This window comes from Scardinius erythrophthalmus, assembly GCF_964197995.2.
Source record: "Scardinius erythrophthalmus genome assembly, chromosome: 9".
NCBI classification, from domain to species: Eukaryota; Metazoa; Chordata; class Actinopteri; order Cypriniformes; family Leuciscidae; genus Scardinius; species Scardinius erythrophthalmus.
In genome coordinates, this window is record NC_138229.1 from 6,873,367 (window position 1) to 6,894,436 (window position 21,070).

At 36.3% G+C, this 21,070-nt stretch overlaps 1 protein-coding gene across 3 annotated transcripts in view; it reads left to right on the forward strand.

Annotated features, from left to right (window-relative positions):
* Positions 1-21,070, forward strand: part of per2 (period circadian clock 2) — a 33,278-nt gene that overhangs the window by 9,669 nt on the left and 2,539 nt on the right. For 2 of the 3 annotated variants that reach the window (XM_081375299.1, XM_081375300.1), the window contains 21 exons: positions 102-558; positions 3,836-3,934; positions 4,446-4,603; positions 5,221-5,342; positions 5,544-5,745; positions 6,332-6,383; positions 7,335-7,477; positions 8,270-8,348; positions 8,544-8,650; positions 9,207-9,357; positions 9,972-10,080; positions 10,431-10,571; positions 10,764-10,839; positions 11,814-11,979; positions 12,592-12,719; positions 13,173-13,358; positions 13,614-13,676; positions 13,941-14,198; positions 16,490-17,415; positions 18,243-18,420; positions 19,330-19,534. In XM_081375299.1, the coding sequence (XP_081231425.1) occupies positions 173-558; positions 3,836-3,934; positions 4,446-4,603; positions 5,221-5,342; positions 5,544-5,745; positions 6,332-6,383; positions 7,335-7,477; positions 8,270-8,348; positions 8,544-8,650; positions 9,207-9,357; positions 9,972-10,080; positions 10,431-10,571; positions 10,764-10,839; positions 11,814-11,979; positions 12,592-12,719; positions 13,173-13,358; positions 13,614-13,676; positions 13,941-14,198; positions 16,490-17,415; positions 18,243-18,420; positions 19,330-19,534 (3,935 nt within the window). In that variant the 5' untranslated portion in view covers positions 102-172. The remainder of the gene's footprint in view (positions 1-101; positions 559-3,835; positions 3,935-4,445; positions 4,604-5,220; positions 5,343-5,543; positions 5,746-6,331; positions 6,384-7,334; positions 7,478-8,269; positions 8,349-8,543; positions 8,651-9,206; positions 9,358-9,971; positions 10,081-10,430; positions 10,572-10,763; positions 10,840-11,813; positions 11,980-12,591; positions 12,720-13,172; positions 13,359-13,613; positions 13,677-13,940; positions 14,199-16,489; positions 17,416-18,242; positions 18,421-19,329; positions 19,535-21,070) is intronic. The other variant, XM_081375301.1, reaches the window with a different exon arrangement.

Below are 21,070 nucleotides of genomic sequence, written 5' to 3' on the forward strand. Positions count from 1 at the left end.
TCTAGTTTGACTGTGGTTTATAGACAAGATTTCCTGATGTTTTCAGATGAAAAATGCATTTAATTTTAATGACTCATGTTTTGTCTTTCTTATTCCCATAGCAAACCGTGTGCTCATCTGAATTCCCTCTGAACGCCACACACACTTGCTTCACTTCTTCAAACCAAGTCTGATGTCTGAGGATTCAGATTCCAAACCGTACCTGTTCTCCTCCCTGGAGGGGCAGAACGAGGCAGCCGGCTGCAGTTCGATGGCAACGTTGCATCGCATGGGCAGTTTCGCGAAGGGGGCCGAACTTGGCCTGGCGTCCGAAGGAAGTGACAGTAGCCAAGACCCTCCCGCTTCGCCCCATAACAACCGGAAGATGAAACATTCCCTCCATGAGGATGTGGATATGAAGAGTAGCGGGTCCAGTGGGAGTGGAACAGAGTCTCATGGTAACGAGTCCCACGGTAATGATTCCCATGGAAATGAGTCCCATGGCAATGAGTCTTCGGGGAGTTCCAATAGCCGAAGCAAGGACTCGGCACTAATAGAGTCATCGGAGAGTAACAAAAGGTAATTTAGTGATATTCTGTTTGTCTGTGACATGCAATGGTCCCAGAAAATATTTGGACCCATTTGGACAGCTTTGACAAAACTTTTGACAAAGTGGCCCAATACTTTTTAACTTTATTTTGCACATTATATCTATTGGTTTATCATGTATACCTTACAAACTTTTTTATTTTTTTGCAAAAAAGTGTGCTTGTGCTACCTGATTTAGCAATCTGATGCATTTATAATCAAGCACTTAAGTTTCCAAATTATTTTTGGGGCCCTTAATATATTTTTGTGGGTGAAATTTTAATAAACGTCCCTAGAACTGATTGTTCTGGATCTGTATACACCATCTTTCAAAAGGTTGGGATCAGTAAAATGTTTATGAAAATTCTCTTATACTCACCAAGGCTGCATTTATTTGATCAATAATAGCAATATTGTGAAATATTATAACAATTAAACTATAAAATATCTTTTCAATTTTCATATATTTTAAAATAATTTATTCCGGGAATGGCAAAGCTGAATTTTCAAGTCATATCACCTTTATTTATGTAGCACTTTATACAATACAGATTGTTTCAAAACAGTGATAATAGGAAAGCGATTCAATGATGCAAACAGTTCATTTGGGCTGTACAGCAGCTCTAAAAGAAAATAGTGTCGGTTCAGTGTTGATTCAGTTCTGTTTTAAAGATCATTGATTAAAGAAGCTGTGCATAAAAAAGCACATTGTGCATTTTCCAGTTCTCATTCAACAGCGTCAGTGCAGTCAAGTCAATAATATTGTTGAATATTAAGTGTCCCCAACTAAGCAAGCCAGAGACGACAGTGGCAAGGAACCCAAACTCCTTCAGGTGAAAGAATGGAGAAAAAGACCGTGGGAGAAACCAGGATCAGTCCGGGAGGGGCAGATCTCTGGCTAACGAAGGAACACTGTGTTATTGTGATTCAGGCAGCATCACAAGTCAGAATTCAGATTGTGGATTTTAGCATTCAACATTTCATCCAGTTCCTTTTTCTTGAAGATTGGATTCATCACGCCAGTACGGAGACGCAGCTGGTCATAGGTCTGTGCAGAGGACCTGTCAGGTTCTCGTGGGCTTTGCTGAGGATCTGTGCCGATGGCTGTCGTTGTCTAGTAGCAGGATCTCTGCTGACATTCAGGGCTTCGTTGTGGTCGTGTCTAGGTGCAGGTCCACCATCTGATCTGGATACCGACCGGATACGGCTGACTACGGTAACCTCGGGATAAACAGAGAGACTAATATTAGCATAGATGCCATTCTTCTTACGATGTAACAAGTACATCGTGTGTTAAGGGAAGTGTGTCTGGTTTGGTTGACCTAGTTTGTGCAGCCTAACAATCCTTTAACGGATGTGAATTATAGAAATGTGATAATGTGCATGACAGGTTAAAGAGATGTGGTTTTTGTCTAGATTTAGTGTGTCTGCTTCCTGAACAAGGCTAGGAAGACTATCCCAGAGTTTGGTGCTAAATAGGAAAAGGATGTACCACATGTAGTAGCTCGCTCAAGTTCTGGGGAGCTAAACCATTTAGTACTTGGTAAGTAATTAGCAAGTATCAAAGAGCACACCATTGTGGACATTATGGGTCCAATAATTAAAACCTATGTTTTTTTTCAGAATTTACTAGTCATCCATTTTTTTTCAGCAGATATCACTCCAGTTTTCAGTGTCACGTGATCCTTCAGAAATACATTTCTGATACATTTGATTTTAACATCAAACCTTGATGTTGGCGTAAAATAAAATATATTTTTTTACATTTCCATTACACTGTAACATTTATTTAAAGCCAAGCATAATTTGGATTGCACAGTTTCTAATCACCATGGAGACCGTTTGTTTGTGTGACGATCTCAGCTCTATGCCAAGAGGTTGCATGCAGACACTTGTGCGATTTGTTTAAAGATTAAAGCCATCTGGAATTGTTTTGGTTTGGCAATAGACAGTAAACCATAACATTTGTATAACCATTCATCCCCGTCGGTGCGTCCTTGCGTGTGTAAGGATCTTTGACGTCATTTCTAGCCTCAGTTCTTACCGACTATTTCTGGGGTAATCGTAAGGTCACTGGATAATTGAGAATTCACTAAAGAGATGAAAACTTTCGTCATGTTTTCTGCACTGATTTTTGGAGATGGATGGATTTAAACATGGTAAAATGCCTATAATGGAATGGAAAGCACAACAGTCTTACTGGCTACTGGATATTGATTAAATTAATATTTAAGGAATGAATGATTTGTAGACTTCTTTTTCCAAAAATATCTTAACTTCATAGACATGCTAGTTTGCATTGGGTTTAACCATTTAGGTCATTTTACACAAAATTATCCTCTTCAAGGTCTAAAAATGTATTCCTTGTAAAGGAAGAAACTTTCCTGCATGTGCAGTTGTATAATAATCTGCCAAATTCTCCGATCTCATTAGTCTCCTGAAATTACTGACTGTATCAATAGCATCGAAACACTTTGCCCTGCTAGATTAACACAGATGTGCTTTATATAATTAGCTCACCTACTGCTAATAGCTGCAACATGTGAAGCCTGTTTCTATTCTAAGCTACTTAGTGGGCTATTTGTAATTACTCCTGGTGTATTTATGCAACTGGTTGTTGGACTCGCAATAGTATCAGTGCGCTAAACTGAGCGGTTTAATCCATCTAAGTCTATCTCAGTTACTAGAAGCCTGCAATACAAGCCATTCTTAGCCGTGCTAATGGAGCATGGCTGGGAATGGCACAAGTCATAGTGTTTTTAAAGGGCAAACAGATGAAGATTGATGGACGGAAACGTCCAAGTGACCTCCATGTGGAAGAGGAGCACCCATTTCTTGTTCCATTGTCCACAGTGATTGAAAATGTTGTGTGTGTGAAGGAAGTTTTGACCTGAAGCTACTGAAGCATTATTTTTCTTGTCACTTTATTCTCTTGCAACAGCCGGTTCTGACTAGCTTCAGCTGGTATACTGAATGAATCGTTTCTCAGCAATGCCGTCATGTTTATTGCAATGGCTTGCAGGGTTTCCAAGTGCTGGATAAGATGTTGAACAGTTTGCAATTAATTCAGGGATGTTCTGTGTGCGATTCCTCATTGGTTTGAGGGATGGGCAATTCACTTTATATCTCACTTAATCACAATAGTAAAGCAATCAAAGGTAGACATGCCTGTTAAAATAGCATCTGCCTGATTACTAGTCATAAAGTGTCTGTCTGTAGTTTATGACTTGTTTTATGATGGCTTATTGTATGTGTACTCTTTTTACAGCTCTAACTCTCACAGTCCCTCACCACCCAGCAGCTCAAACGCCTTCAGCCTCCTGAGTGCCAGTTCAGAACAAGACAACCCGTCTACCAGCGGCTGCAGGTTAGACACGAACACACCAGACTAGCCTTCTACCAGGAATATTATTAATTTTATTTTAATTTTATTTGTATTTTTTATATACAATATACAAATATATATTCATTATATTATATTTTATATATTTTATGTAATTATATTAATTATATTAGATTTAATATATTATATTATACTATTATTATTTTCTAATATATAATATAATATTTCAGTTTATTTTATTTTCAGATTATAACGACCTATTTATCTTTTATTATTTGCATATATAGACATAAACTGTGTGTGTGTGTGTATATATATATATATATATATATATATATACACAAACACAAATATATATATATATCAATTCCAGTTATGTTTAACAGTAGTGCAGAATCATGTGTAGACAGTGGTTTGGTGGAATGAGGAGTTACGTACTTTATGAATCATTTGTACGCATGTTGTTAACATTTGATTTTAATGCTTTTTAAAATGGGTTCTATTGCTGACATGTGTGTGTTTTGCGCACCTGCAGCAGCGAAGAGTCTGCCAAGGCAAAGACGCAGAAAGAGTTGATCAAAACTCTGAAGGAGCTGAAGCTTCATTTGCCGCAAGAGAAGCGGAACAAGGGCAGCAAGTCGACAACGCTCAACACTCTGAAATATGCCCTGCGCTGCGTCAGACAGGTGGAGGGTGAGCAAGGCCTTTAAATTATCTTTACACAAGTCATCCATAATGCAGAAGCACTTGCTTCGCCACAGTGACATTCTGTTAAATTATCAATCTATTTTCTGAGTTTTATTTTGCTTTACTACAATGAAAATGTAGCTAGGCACATAAAACAACAACTTTAAGACCAAACAAATGCATTGCAACATGGAAGCAGTGCAAGCAGTATTTCAGCAAATCAGGGTAGAACTACTTGGTGAACATCACGTCATGTGATTAATATGCTGATACATTTAATAATGTATCTGCCCCTTTCTCATCTCAATTAATAATAATCAATTATTGTAAAGGACTATGTATATTTATATCTTTGTTGGCTTATTATTAGTGTAGTATGATAATATATCTAATATAGGCTGTTTGTTATGTGTTATTTAGTGCATAGAATACAGGCAACCAATCAAAACTTAGCTTTCATACAGTAATTTTTATTTTTGAGAGTCAAATTTACATGCATTGCATTGTTTTTTATTAACTATTAGGGGTACGTCACATATTTAATCTGTAATACATTACACCAGATTTGTGAATTGGATTTGCACCATGAATTTATCTTTTTTTTTTCTGCATTTCTATTTCAGCAAATGAAGAATACTATCAGCTGCTTATGATTAATGACAGTCAGCCATCAGGGCTTGATGTCTCATCATATACCATCGAGGAGATAGACAGCATCACATCTGAATACACCCTCAAAAACACAGTACGTTTTTTTGTTTGTTTGTTTAATGTATGCGTGCGTGCATGTATTTATCCATTTTATTCATTTATTTATTTATCCATTCATTTATTTAAGGTGTTCCAGTCAATATTGAATTATTTTACAGAAACATTTGCATGATTGGATATTTCAGTTGTTCTCTTTTGTAAAAAGAAAATGTATTGTGGGATCTTTGTTGCGCAGGATATCTTTGCAGTGGCGGTCTCCCTCATCACCGGGAAGATCGTCTACATTTCGGACCAGGCCGCCTCCATCTTGAACTGCAAGCGGGATGTGTTCAAGAACGCTAAGTTTGTGGAGTTTCTTACACCGCAGGACGTTAGCGTGTTTTATAGCTTCACCACACCGTACAGACTGCCATCCTGGAGCATGTGCACTGGCGCAGGTATGACACAAATGCACACGATCAGTAGCAATGTCTACAGATAAGTTAAGCATCTTTAAAAACACCATCACACCAACCAATCGATCTGAACTCAGGTGTCATATAGACTTGTTTCACACCAAAGGCCTAAAAGGGATAGTTCACACTGTCATCATTTACTCACCCTAACCTGTATGAGTTTCTTTCTTTAATTGAACACAAAATAAGATATTTAGTTGACGGTAGCCATTGACTTTCATAGTAAGAAATATAAATACTATGGTCACTGGCTACCGTCTGGTTACCAACATTCTACAAAATATCTTCTTTTGTGTTCAACAGAAGAAAGAAACTCATACAGGTTTGGGTGAAACAAATAAGAAAAATATCCCTTTAATCTGTCCCATTTTCCACACTGCGAATACAGTACAGTCCTCTGATTTGCCAAGGAAATTCTCAAAATTACCTTAAGAAACATTCAAATTAAACTAGCAATAGGCAAAACAGGCTCAGACGACTCAAAAGACATCCTGTTTCTTATTCATTAATTCACATGCTGTTGAATTAAACCTGAACTCATCCCACTCTTGTTTTTCCCTTCCTAAAGAGTCGTCACCGGCAGACTGCATGCAGGAGAAATCCTTCTTCTGTCGTATTAGGTGAGTTTGTGAGGGTTAGAAAGTAAATTTATACTGACTGCATCCTGTACACCATCTGCTCGGCATGATTTTATTCATAGATTTACCTTATTAATTATTAATTCTGGTGAACTTTTGTCCTTGTAAATAGGAAGATTTGATTACTAATGCGTTTGATATTACAATGGAAAACATGCATTCAGTAGACACAACTCTTAAGCAAAGTAGTGCAGTCAGTTACTAATGAAAACTTGGATTGAGCACTTGGGTGGTAGAACAGATTTAATTTAGCATTTACTTATAGATTATTAAAATCAAAAGTTGTTTCTGTTTATATTATTTAATTTAATGTACCTGAGCTAACATGAACTAACAATGAACAGTTGTATTCTTATTAACTAACGCTAACAAAGGTTAATAAAAACTGTATCAAATGTATTGTGCATTGTTAATTATTATTATTTAATGCATTTACTAACGTTAACGAGTGGGACCTTATAGTAAAGTGTTACCAGGATTTCTGTAACTTTACAATCCTTTCTTCACCCCTACCCGAGAAACTGGCAACTTTTACGTGCAGGCCAGATCTTAAACAATCTGCAAATAAATAAAAAATACAGTAAAACCAGTCACAATTTGGACACAGTTTACGAATTTGAGCTTCTTAGGGTATGTTCACACTTGTTTCACACTTAGTTCGATTGTTTTAAATGCTAAGTCTGAAAGAACCAAGAGAACCAAACTACAAGTGTGAACACACCCTTAAAAGAATGTTTGACTTAAAAGTTTATGCTTTATTGCTTGAAATTAGTTTTGTAGACATAAAATATGAGTTCCTTTTCAAAAGTTTAAAAAAAAAAAATTTTTTTGTTTTGGAATGGATAGGAAAAGAAAAAGGTTTTGACTAATCCAAAGTTTATTAGCAGGTTTTTGTTGAATGTGTATGAAACGCTCTGTTGTTTTCTTCTCCAGTGGTGGTAAAGAGTGTGAAGGAGATCTTCAGTACTATCCCTTCAGAATGACTCCGTATCTGATGAAGGTTCAGGACACAGAGCACTCTGAAGATCAGTTCTGCTGCCTCCTGCTGGCCGAGAGAGTGCACTCCGGCTACGAAGGTCAGTTCTTTTACAAGTTTTTCTTGTACAACATATTTTTTTCATGTAAGAAGTGGTGCATTTTTATTAATATCATATTATACTGCACATGCAGCCTTACAATCTACCAATAATTTTAGCAAATTGATTCATTTGAATAATGGTTAAAAAAGAATTAATTTATTGATTATTATTTGTGTTGTGATTGGTTCCAAATAAATATGTTTTAATATAAAAATATTAATTTAATTTGAAAATACAGTCAACTCAAAACTGTGATGGCAAAACTGAATTTTCAGCATTTCCTTCTTTCTAATATGCTGATTTGCTGCTCAAGAAACATTTATTACTATTATCAATGTTAAAAAATGCTGCTTGATATATTTTTGTGGAAACCATGATTGATATTTTTCAGGATTCTTTGATTAAATAGAAAGGGAAAAAAATTGAATGGATTTTTCAAATGGAAATCTTTTGTAACATTATAAATAACTTTACTGCCACTTTTTATCAGTTGCATTCTTGTTGAATAAAATTATTAATTTCTTTCAAAAACAAAACAAGGAAAATATTACTGACCCCAAAGTTTTGAATTGTAGTATATACTCAAATATATACAACAATAGATTCAGTGTAGACAGCTATGGTTTGTTAACTTGTTGTATATTTAACTAAAGGTTGACTTAACTACTTAAAATTCTGATTAGCTTTTAAATTGGCAAGTCACAGTTTTAAAGTAGCTTCCTCAGCATGTGTATATGTGGAAATGTACTTTTTCATGTAATAAATTGTCAGAAACTGTTCATTCCTCAGCTCCCAGGATCCCCACAGACAAACGAATCTTCACCACAACACACACACCCAGCTGTGTGTTTCAGGATGTGGATGAGAGGTACGGGTGTTAATGCTTCACTGTTGACGAACTAGATGAAGATTAGCTGGAAATTTTAAGCACAGGGTGTTTCATGCAACAGCTGTGCCAGCACACCTGCTTTTTTCCATTTCTCATAATCATGAATATTAAAGGCAAAAAACAGTTGTTGTTCAGACTAATCAGAATTGATTATGTGATGTTTTTTTCCTGTAGGGCTGTTCCATTACTAGGATATCTTCCACAGGATTTGATTGGCACACCTGTCCTTCTGCACCTGCATCCCAGTGATCGACCAGCCATGCTAGGCATCCATAAGAAGAGTGAGTGCTATTTTTGGCGTTTTTTTTTGTTTTTGTTTTTTACAAGAAAAGGCAGAGACAGCTTATAAAGTCATGCAACCAAAAAATGTACCCATTTTGTTCATTGAATGTGTTAATATGTTTATTGGAAGGTACTTTCTCCTATCGCATCTTAATCCAATTTTTTGGAACAAATTGAGGCAGATCCATTTGTTTATTAGTAAAATGGGTTTTAAAGGTACACTTTGTAACTTTCGGCACTCTTGTGGTTAATAAACAACTGCATGAGTCTTTTGGGAGAACGTTGTAGCCGGAGCTACTTCTCTCTGTTTATGTAGGATATGACGATTCATGCAAGCTACTCCACTAGCTTGAATAGTCAGAATATAAACACTTATTATGGATGTTCCGTAGTGATTCAGGATAAGACAAAACAAAACAAAACAAAATCCAATGGACGATGGATATTATGATGTACTTGTTATATAATTTTTTTTTGATTTTTAACAAAAAAAGTTACATGGTGTATCTTTAAATATCTCATTTGCGAATAAAATCATCTTTTTTGTCTCATCAGTCTTGCAGTATGCTGGCCAGCCGTTTGATCACGCGATCCGCTTCTGTGCTCGGAATGGAGAGTACATCACCATAGACACTAGCTGGTCTAGCTTTGTCAATCCCTGGAGCCGCAAAATGTCCTTCATCATCGGCAGACACAAAGTTCGCATGTGAGTGCACAGGGTGAATGTGTCTAAATGTCCCAAGATAAGCTTAATATTTGTTTAAAAATGTAATGCTGAAATTCAAGGTAACAGAATATTGTATCACTTTTCTGTACAAATCCAATTATAATTGCAGATATATACTACTGTTCAAAGTTTGTGGTTTGTACGATTTTTTGGGGGAAAGAAATGAATACTTTAATCTAGCAAGGATGCATTAAATTGATTAAAAGTAACAGTAAAGACATTTATAATGTTACAAAACATTTAAGTTTCAAATAAATGCTGTTCTTTTTTCTATTCATCAAAGTATGCTAAAAAATTAAGCAGCAGAACTGTTTTTAACATTGATAATAATAATAAATGTTTCTTGAGCAGCAAATCTTGAGTAATGATGCTGAAAATTAGATCACAGGAATAAATGACATTTTAATATATATATTCAAATAGAAAACATTATCTTATCTTAATTATCTTAACAATATTTCACAATATTACTGTTTTTACATTACTCAAATTAATGCAGCCTTGGTGAGCATAAGAGACTTTTTTCAAAAAAATCTTACCGACCCCAAACTTTTGAACGGTAGTGTAACTGTGATTTTCTTCCATACTACCAGGGGTCCAGTGAATGAAGATGTGTTTGCAGCTCCGACCACTGCTGAGGGCAAATCCATAGACTCAGACATCCAGGAAATCACTGAGCAAATTCACCGACTCCTGGTGCAGGTGCGGAAACTCATTCACCATTGAAAGAGGCAGATTAATGGATTCAATTGAAATAAGAGGGTTTTGACATCTTCTCACATAAAAAGGCAGTGGAATAGACAGTAACAGCCTGGGAAACAAAGAGTTTTATCACATATGCCTGTTTCTGCGTGAGTTTGTTGTGTTCGGAACGCCTTGAAAGTCTTGTAGTGCGTGATCCTCAGTCGTTTAGTGTATGATGTCCAGTTTTTGTCCAAAGTCGACAAGTTTAGGATGCCTAGTGTTTTAAAACCTCCTAGAGTTGTGTATTCCAGTCTTTAGAATGAGAGAAATTAAAATTACCTGTTAAATCTTGTTTTTGTGTTTTGTAGCCGGTGCACAACAACGGCTCTAGTGGCTTTGGGAGTCTGGGCAGTAACGATCACCTGATGAGTGTGGCGTCGTCTAGTGACAGTAACGGCAACGGAACACGTCAGCGGCAAGAGGAAGAGGATGGCAGGAGAGCCAAACCGGTGAGTCACATGATGAATTCTAGATAACTGGTTCCCAACTGTTTTTGTTTTTAAATTATCAGAGGAGCCATTTTTACAAGTCAAATGCTTCACGGTCACCTGCATTTAACCATAGCTTTTTTTATTCATGCAATTAGAACCAAAAGGGGCTCTGGTGGATTTATTTATGTTTGTATGCATTTGTTTTCTCAGAGGAGCTTTCAGGAGATCTGCAAAGGAGTTCACATGCAGAAAAACCAAGAGCAGCAGTTGAAGAAGAGCCCTACAAGTATGTACCAATATCCACCACCATCTGTGCACCCTCGTCTGTCATCAAAGTCTGTGTGTCTTTTTGTGTGCAACAGAAATGTGAAACTATGGCTTCCATGATATGGTACCAAAGTATTATAGTGAGATTATATCAACAAGTATTGCAATTGTGATTTGAACTGTGGAACAAAAATTCGTCAAATCACATTGAAACATCATGCATGTTAAAACCCTTCACACCTTTTCCTCTAAAAAGAAAATTTTCTCTGAGTGAAAAACATCCAACATCTGTTGTCACATGCAACATGTTAATGATTTTAACTTGAATATAATACAATATGATGTATGATATAATGTAATTAATATATTATAATTTATTTTATATATTATTTACTTATATCGTTTAAAATACTGTATCATTCAAAATTCAATTTTTTTTGAAGAAATAAATACTTTTATTCAGCAAGCATGCATTTTTATTTTATTTAAATGCTGTTCTTTTGAATTTTTCTATTAATTAAAGAATCCTGAAAGGACATGTATCATGTGTCCACAAAAATATTAAGCGGCACAACTGTTTTCAGGAATTATTTTACATGTGACACAGAAGACTGAAGTAATGATGCTGAAAATTCAGCTTTGCATCACAGGAATAAATTACATTTTAAAATATATTAAAATAGAAAAAAGATATTTTAAATTGTAATAATATTTCACAATAATATTGTTTTAACTGTGTTTTGATCAAATAAATGCAGTCTTGGTGAGCATACGAGATTCTATCAAAAAACATAAAAAAAATCTTACTGACCCCAAACTTTTAATGCAAGCATATATTTAATATCTATTCTCTTTAATATAATATAAATATAATATAAAATTTGTTTAATTAAATTTCAATAATTAATAATCACACTAGGCCATAAAGCAATTCTGATTTTAATTAGACTAATTGTGGAACCCTTTCTGAAAACCCTACTTTATTTCCTGCAGAGTTTCAACAGAAAAGTCCAGTGGTTCGGCCCAAAGACTCGGCGTGTCACGCCATCGGGAAAGAGTTTCCTGAGGAGCAGCGTGCCACTGTGCAAGAGGAGCTGGCCTTCAAAGACCAGACCGTCTACTCCTATCAGCAGATTAGTTGCCTGGACAGCGTAATCAGGTACAAAGACACAAAGTCACGGCACTGTGAGAACTGATGGGGCATGGTGTCGACAAATTCAATAGACGTATTGATCCTGTGGTGCAAAGAGAGTATGAGCAACTGAATTAAGCATGCTATGAAGAATAATGAGAACTTGTTTTCATGAGATGGCAGAGAACATTAAGTTTTGCTGGATGTGGAATCTCATTAGCACCTTTTCACATCAGCATAATAGCCTAAAAATTACACAAAAGTAACACAAAATCACACCATGCTCAGTTTTAATGCATTTTGGCTATGTTGTGTTTTATATAGTTTAAAAAATTCCCTCAAAAAGGTTGAAATCAAATATTTACTACAAATATACACCTGAGATTTTCATCGGCGATTTGCCCATCCTGCCTCCTGTAGGGTAATCGGAGACCTTTATTTTCAGTAAGGGGTTTCGAAGAGATTAGAGCAAAAGTAATAGGATTGTGTCGTACACGTAAATCACAACGAACATTATTTTAGGGACTTAATGATTAACAGTGTTATAAAGACAACACAGAGAAGATCAGACATGCTTTTATTCTACATTCATCCTGCTTAGTCATTTGTATACCTTGTTTCCATCGATTATGTCTTCAGATATTTGGAGAGCTGTAACGTGCCTATAATAGTGAAGAGAAAGTGCCAATCCTCCTCAAACACGACATCCTCAAACTCAGACGAGGACAAGCAGAGAGGAGTCGAGAGCTCCATGCAAGAGTCTGAAGGTAATGGAAAGGTCCAAAGAAGAAGATAAAAACCCATATATTGTATTTAGATATAATTTTCAACAGTAACATATAAAATGTTTAAAACAGACCAGCTCTGATATTTTAAAGAAATAGTTAACCCAATCATTTATTTAAAAAATTCAAAATTAATTTTTAAATATTATTTTATTTATTCTTTATTTGGAGATTGTCCTTAAGAAGTGTATTTGATTTTTAAATTTGCAATAATATCTGAATTGAATACTGCTATATTATGCCATGACAGTTATTAATTCATGAACACAATTTTGTTACTGTATCAGACCATTTTAACAAAACATTTACAAGAATAACAAATATACAATGGATTATCAGGCCATCTTTGGTGTTAATCCTGTATTTACAACAGTTCTGTGTGAGGGTTGTTGAGTGACGGCTAACTTGTTTATTCTGCATTTTGGCTGTAATCAGCGACAGGCCATCTAAAGAACCAACCAGGCCTTTCGTCATTAGATGTATCTAAGAAGCCTCCAGGCTCTGGTGTAGTGACTCCATCTCTGACCCCTCTCCCGCTGCCCAGTAAACCCGAAAGCGTTGTGTCCATTACCAGCCAGTGCAGCTACAGCAGCACAATTGTACACGTGGGAGACAAGAAAGGTAAATTGATTTGTTCCTGTCTGTCTGTCTGTCTGTGTGTCTCTGTCTGTCTAGCCTGTCTGTCTTCCCTGTCTGTCTATTCTTATAAATAATGTTTCTATTCCAAAACCTAGTGAGCTGCCTTGATGTCTGCTGCCTGCGTAGGAAATTGCCTATATGCTGCCTATGCAGCTCACTAGGTTTTGGATACGTTTATCTGTATTAGAGCTGTATGTGTTTTCTCTGTTCCTTGGTAAAACACCTTTTTTGTTTTAGTTGTATCCTCAACAAGACACATCTCTGCAAAGCAAGAATTCTCTTCCAAACTTCACTTGCAAAGTTAGTAAAATCTTACCATGGGGACAAAAAATTGATTGGAAAGACTTTTGATTGAATTGATGAGTAAAATAAAGGTGCAAATCAGCCATGCAGGACTCCATAGATTGGAGCATCCTACTTGCATTTCCCCATGTTCCCATCCCAACATGCATGAGATGCACTTGAGAAATCTGTGAGGCAGCTCATAAACAAGTGCTGGTCGTGTCACCTGTAAGAGAACACTGCACTCATTGTCGAGTTAAACGTCTTTTTTGTTCTTTGTAGAGATCATTGAAGACGTCCCCAGCGCTGAAGGCACTGAAGGTCAGGGTCTCGCTGTCCCTCTGGCCGCACTCTTGCCGCACAATCCAGAGCGAGAGGCTTACAAGAAACTGGGCCTGACCAAGCAGGTTCTGGCGGCACACACCCAGAAGGAAGAGCAGACGTTCCTCAGCCGCTTCCGAGAGCTGCGAGGTGTGCATGCTTTTAAAGCCGACTGCTCCCTCTATCTGGAGAGACAGAAAGGACAAGTTACATCTGAGGGTAAGGAAGGATTTAAGTCTAAACCTGAGGTGGAAGCTTCTTGTGTTCACAGAAATTTTCTATTTGCTGCTTGTGTCATTGAAATAGAGTATAACATCAGAATAGAGAATTTAAAACGGCAAATCGAAATAAAACCAAATTTATTGTGATTGTAAAATCGCAAAGACTGTGATTTAAATAAATATATGCACTGTGTGTTTCAGAGTGAAGCACAGCACTGTGTTCTTTTACATGCGAGCAGCTTGTGATTCTGTGTTTTTTAGCGTCTCAATGCAGCTCTGTTCTGCTCTGAGTTTGAGTCGCTTATGTGCGTTTGGGTATGCAACGTGCAGTCGATCACTTTGAATGAGAAGTGCTTATAATCCAGCTGTTGTCAACAAACGAGATGTTTTAAGGGCTTTCTGTGTTTTTCCAACCAAAATAAATGCTTGGTGGTTTAACATTTGAAAATGAAGAAATTAAGACTGCTGTGAATATCAATATTGTAATTTTACAGTTGTACTGTAAATAATTTTGTATATAATTTATTTTCAATACTTTTTTTCAATTACAATTGTAATATTTTTTATTTTGTTTAAAATATTTATTTAGTAATTATAATAAAAAATAATAATAATAATAAAAATAATTATATATATATATATATATTTATATATATATATAGGGCTGTCAAAAGATTAATCGCGATTAATCGCATCCAAAATAAATGTTTGTGTTTACATAATATATTTGTGTGTGTACTCTGTATAATTATTTTGTATATATAAATACACACACATGCATGTATATATTTAAGAATTATTTGCATACATATACTGTATATATTTATATATAATTTATATTATATATAAATATAATTTTTTTATATATAAATTACACATTTTTCTTAAATATATACAAGCATGTGTGTGTATTTATATATACAAATTTAATTATACACAGTACACACACATATATTATTTAAACACAAACTTTTATTTTGGATGCGATTAATCGCGATTAATCTTTTGACAGCCCTAATATATATATATATATATATATATATATATATATATATATATATATATATATATATATATACAGTGCAATGCATAAGTGAATACACCCATGCTAAAGTTGACTAAAAAGAGGAATAAAAAATCATATTTTGGAAATTGAACTTAATGCCTTTATTAAAAAAATTAGGAAAAATCCAACCTTTAAGGACACCAATTTTCTTTGTGAATGAATAATGTATCGTAAATAAATAAATGTTCTTCCTTAAAATACATGGTGCATAAGTGAGTACACCCCTATGTTAAATTCCCATAGAGGCAGGCAGATTTTTATTTTTAAGTATTTTTTGCCATGGTTTTATTTCAGTTAGCCTAATAGCTAGTTTGATTTGCATCGAGAGATGATCTTATGGAAAGTTCTCCATGCCAATCTCTAGGTATGGTGAAGGCTATGTGATGATGTGGGGCTATTTTAATTCCAAAGGCCAAGGGAACTTTATCAGGATGCATAGTATCCTAAACATTTTTAAAAAAAAATACTTAAAATTAAAAATCTGCCTGCCTCTATGGGAATTTAACATAGGGGTGTACTCACTTATGCACCATGTATTTTAAGGAAGAACATTTATTTATTTACGATACATTATTCATTCACAAAGAAAATTGGTGTCCTTAAAGGTTGGATTTTTCCTAATTTTTTAAATTAAGGCATTAATTTCAATTTCCAAAATATGATTTTTTATTCCTCTTTTTAGTCAACTTTAGCATGGGTGTATTCACTTATGCATTGCACTGTGTATATATATATATATATATATATATATATATATATATATATATATATATATATTATGGTTAGACTTTAAGGTCTCCTGCACACTTTGCAGTGTAATTTTGCATTTAAGTACTTGGTAATATTAACAACATGTTGTTAATATAGGGTTAGGATTAGGGTTTGATTAGTTGCATGTAATTTTGTATAATTTTCTCTTATTGGTATAGTAAGTACATTATTATTTTATAGTTATATTGACTTATAATCACTACATTGTACCCAAATTGTGCAGCCCTACAAACAAGCACAGCAAACCTGAAACAGTTTTTTCATTTAATACCATAATATTAATAATTAATTAATTAATTTTTCCATTTAATAATTAATTTATATACAGAGTTTTGTTCCTTACTTCATGTAGTACTTCCGAACTACACTTTTTACATAGCTACTTTTAATAACTAAAAAATTCAATCAAAATGTATTTTAAGTCAATAACAGCTTCTCATCTTTCTCTCCAGCTGTTCCTGCTGCTCGCTCATGTAGGCATGGTGGACGTGGTGCACCGGAGACCACCGGTACCCGCCGGGGTCGCAACAAGAAGACCAAGTCCAAGCGGATCAAGCCTAATGAGTCCTCCGACAGCACTCCTTCGGGCCGTAGGTCGACACCCAGACCTCAGTTACAGGGACTCAACCAGACCTCCTGGTCTCCCTCTGACACATCCCAATCCACCTTCCCCATCGCCTATCCCGCTGTGATGCCCGCGTACCCACTGCAGATGTACCCAGGAGCCGGCGGCATGCAGCCCAGGGTGGAGGCTCAGATGCCAGGCTTCAGGGAGAGTCAGTGCAGCCAGGATCCATGCATCCCAATGCAGCCCATCCAGACGCCGTACTCGGCTCCTCTGGTCACGCCCATGGTGGCGCTTGTACTGCCCAATTACATGTTCCCACAGATGGGCAGCCCTCCACAGCAGCCTTTCTTCACCAAAGAGGGAGGTTTCCCTGCGCAGCCTTCCTTTCAACCTCAGCCTAGTTTCACCACACAGGCACCATTCCCTCCGCAGTCGAACTTTACCATACAGACCCAGTTCACCTCCCAGAATCTCTTTACCTCACAGGCTCCATTTCAGCCACAGCCATTCCAGTTCGCTAGCCCCAAGGAACCCCCAAAACCATCCGAGCCTGAGCTGAGGGAGGAGCTGTTGAGAAGCCCCACTCCGCAGTCTATAGGAGGAAGTGGCCCGCCATCACCGCCTTTGTTCCAGTCGCGCTGCAGCTCGCCTTTACAGCTCAACCTGTTACAGTTAGAGGAGACCCAACGCTGTGCTGAGAGGCAGGAGAGCACGGCGCCATCTGTTGTACTGCAGGGCAACTACAGCAGTAGTGTGGAGAAATCAGGGAGCGCAACCGGGCAAACCAAAACTGACAAGGATGTGCAACAGGTTGGGACTCTTTTTCTCACTTTCTACCATCATATTACAGTGCATTTTTGTACATGATTACATGATAATACCATGGTGCCCTTTTCAAATTATTTTCTTACTCTCACTTCTCATTCTTTCATTATGTGTTTCATCCAAATAACATGAAAAAAAAAAAAAAATCCCCCAGAAAATAGCAAATGCAAAACTTTGGATTGACCAACAGGTGGCAGTGTTTACAAAAAAATGTAAGCAAGACTATCCAAAATTAAGCTTTGCATTCTTGCATCATTAGGCTTAAAGCATGCAAAATTGTTGCATGAAAATTATTGCAAAATTAATATCTGTTTTTAAAAATTATAAATTAATTAATTAAAAAATGTTATGCCATCCACTCCACTTTCCGTGCTGCAATAAACCATGCAGCTTAAAAGTTTTTATTCTTCACATTAGCCTATTTAGGATCTCCCAACAGTATATGATGTGACACCCAAGTCCTTCTGTATTAAAAATAAATGTATTAATAAGTAATTCATTTATTATTTAATAATACATTAAAACAAACTAACTCCACTTTCCTGTAATGCTGCAAGAATAAAAGTTTTGTTTACTTCACATTGAGCCCAGAGGTCATTCTTGGACATTTAGATCCTCAAGTATATCATTTCTGAATACAACTGGTACACAGGGGATAGAAATTGGCAATTAATATAGTTCTGAATGTGTGAATAGTGAAGAGTTGCTATAGTGTGTACATGTGCATTTAATGCATTTAGCTTTACATAAAGCTGTGTATAAATCTGTCAAATGAATGTTAATGTTATACTCTGTTTTTGTTGTTTTTCTAGTATGAAGGGTCACCTGTCGATGGTCAACATAGCGATGAGTTCTCATCATCTAGTGACCTGCTGGACATTCTCCCAGAGGACTCGCACTCCGGCACCAGCTCTGCCACCTCCGGCTCCATGCGCTCTGGCTCTAACGGCTGTGGAACGTCTGCCAGTGGCGGATCTGCCAGTAGAACTGGTGAGAATGGGAGTTTATAGTGGTAGATCTGATATGACACTTGTGTCCTGTTAATTGCTAAACTGAAGTGTCCTTTGTAGTGTGCAGATTGTAGTGCAGGGTTGTCACTATGCCATATCAGAGAAAAGTCATGATTTTTGATGCTGCAGCAAAAACTAATATGCTATTGAACACACTTCTTAAAACATTAAACATTGATATTCACTACCGTTCTAAAGTTTGGGGTCTGTAAGATTCTTTTATTCAGCAAGGATTCATTAAATTGATCAAAAGTGACAGTAAAGACATTTATAATGTTACCAAAAAGTTATATTACGAGTGCTGTTCTTGAAGACTCCTGAACAAACTGTCACAGTCTCTGCAAAATATGAAGCAGCACAACTGTTTTCAACAGTGATAATAATAAGAACTAAAAAGTAACAAATCAGCATATTAGAATGAATCATTCTGAAAGATCATGTGACACTGAAGACTGTAATGATGCTGAAAATTCAGCTTTGCTGTCACTGGAATAAACTGCATTTTAAAATATATTCAAATAGAAAAAAAATATTTAAATTGTAACAATATTTCACAATATTACTGTTTTTACTGTTTTTTGAAAAAAAAAAAAAAAAAAAAAATCTTACCTACCCAAAAATTTGATTAAAATAATGCAGTTATATGTTTTTTTGACATTCTTTATAAACAAGAACGTGAAAGGAACCCTAGAAAAGGAAGAATCCCATATTCTAAGCTCACGTTAATCAAAATGTACCAAAAATGTTTTCCCACTTCCTCTAAATTATTTCATATTATGTTTGGTTTCTACAAATACAGACTTTCCATTAAAATAGTGCTTATAAAATAGTGCTTTTCAAAAGGTCCACTTCCCTCACCACCCCTTTCTGCTGTTTTTTTCTTTCTCAGGAAGTAACAACAGCAGTAACTACTTCGGCAGTGTGGATTCCTCCCAGAAATCCCATAAGGCCAAGGGGCAAGGCTCTGTTTTGCGCTCTGTGGCGCTGGCGCTGGATGGGAAGGAGAAACTGAAGTATGTACTGCAGGACCCAACGTGGCTGCTCATGGCTAACGCAGACGAAGATGTTATGATGACATATCAGTTACCATCTCGGTGAGTGAGTGGACAAGGGAGAAATAGACACACACACACCCCACCACTACCAGTTATGCCCGCTTACCAGTAAACTCTCCCCCCCCTGCCTTCCGTCCCTTTATCTTTAGACCTTTAAGGCATATACTCACAGAGCTCTTGGTATTTAAATGTTCTTTTTCATTCTTCGCTTAGGGGTAAAAAGAAGTTTGAAATACCTTTTCAGTGTATAGAGACAGAGGGACACGCTTCATAATCTGAAAACCACGCCCACCAGGGGGAAACAATCCAACTGTCTCCATTGACTGCATTGCGAGAAGCTGCCTCCTTGTCATTTCTGACTTATAACAAAAACAAAACAATGTCTAAAAGCCGTGGTGGGTGTGGCCTAAAAGCGCTCTGTCTCGAAACTGTATAGAGTTGGTAAGTCCCACCCCTTCTGTAAAACCCCGCTGGACCTCAAAGTTGAAAAATCGTCAATGCAAGTGAATGGGAGAAAATAATTATTTTCTGGTCCCGTTTGAATTGTGCCATGAATGTGAACATATGTTGTCTGTGAATTTTTTATATAATTTTTCATGTTACGAGTTTGACAGTATATGGTATGATTCTTCGGCTAGCAGTTGTGGAAAAGACATAACGAGAAAGACTACATGTCGCCTATGTGACGTCACCCCATAAAGTTGACTTACCCGTGGTTTTCACCAACCTCAACGATTTTGTCCTCTCCCTGAAAGAAGGCGGTGAAGTGCACCAAAGACACAGCCATGTTTAGCGGGATCCGTGAGCTAGTGTCCGTGTGCGAGTGGTGGTGACGTTTCAAACGCGTCGAAAGCAGCGAAGAGTTGTAGTCCACAAAGTGCTCTCACACAAAGTCTAACCGTATCAAACTTCTACACGCTAAATTCTAGCATTCTTTACACGAAAAATTATATTAAAAATTCACAGACAACATATGTTCACATTCATGGCACAATTCAAACGGGACCAGAAAATAATTATTTTCTCCCATTCACTTGCATTGACGATTTTTCAACCTAGAGGTCCAGGGGGATTAGCGGAAGGGGCGGGACTTACCAGCTCTATACTCTAAATTATTTTAGCGGGCTCCTCCCCTAGTGGGCGGTGTCCAGTTTCATATTACAAAATCTATTTGAAATACTTTATAATCAAAACCTTTTCTAATCTTGACAACACGCATATCGTCGGAAAGATCTGAGTCTCAAGGTTCCATATTTTTTAATAGAAGGGATTTCATTTTGTTTTTGTTTTTTTTTACAGGAGAATGCATTAAAACAAAATTCAATGGAATTCAATGGGTGACACCCTGTGGCTATTTTTGGTACAGCATCTAAACAAAATCTCATAGGAACTTACATTTTTGTGATATCAATTTCAAATTTGGAATACAACTTGGTTAGACATATGGTTTTGATTTTTCTTGTAATTTTAGAGTGTTTTTTTTGTAAAATATATATTTTATGTAAAGTAACAAATATTTAGTACAGTACATTTGATTTACAGTAAATTTAAACTTCCATAATAACTGTTTCATTC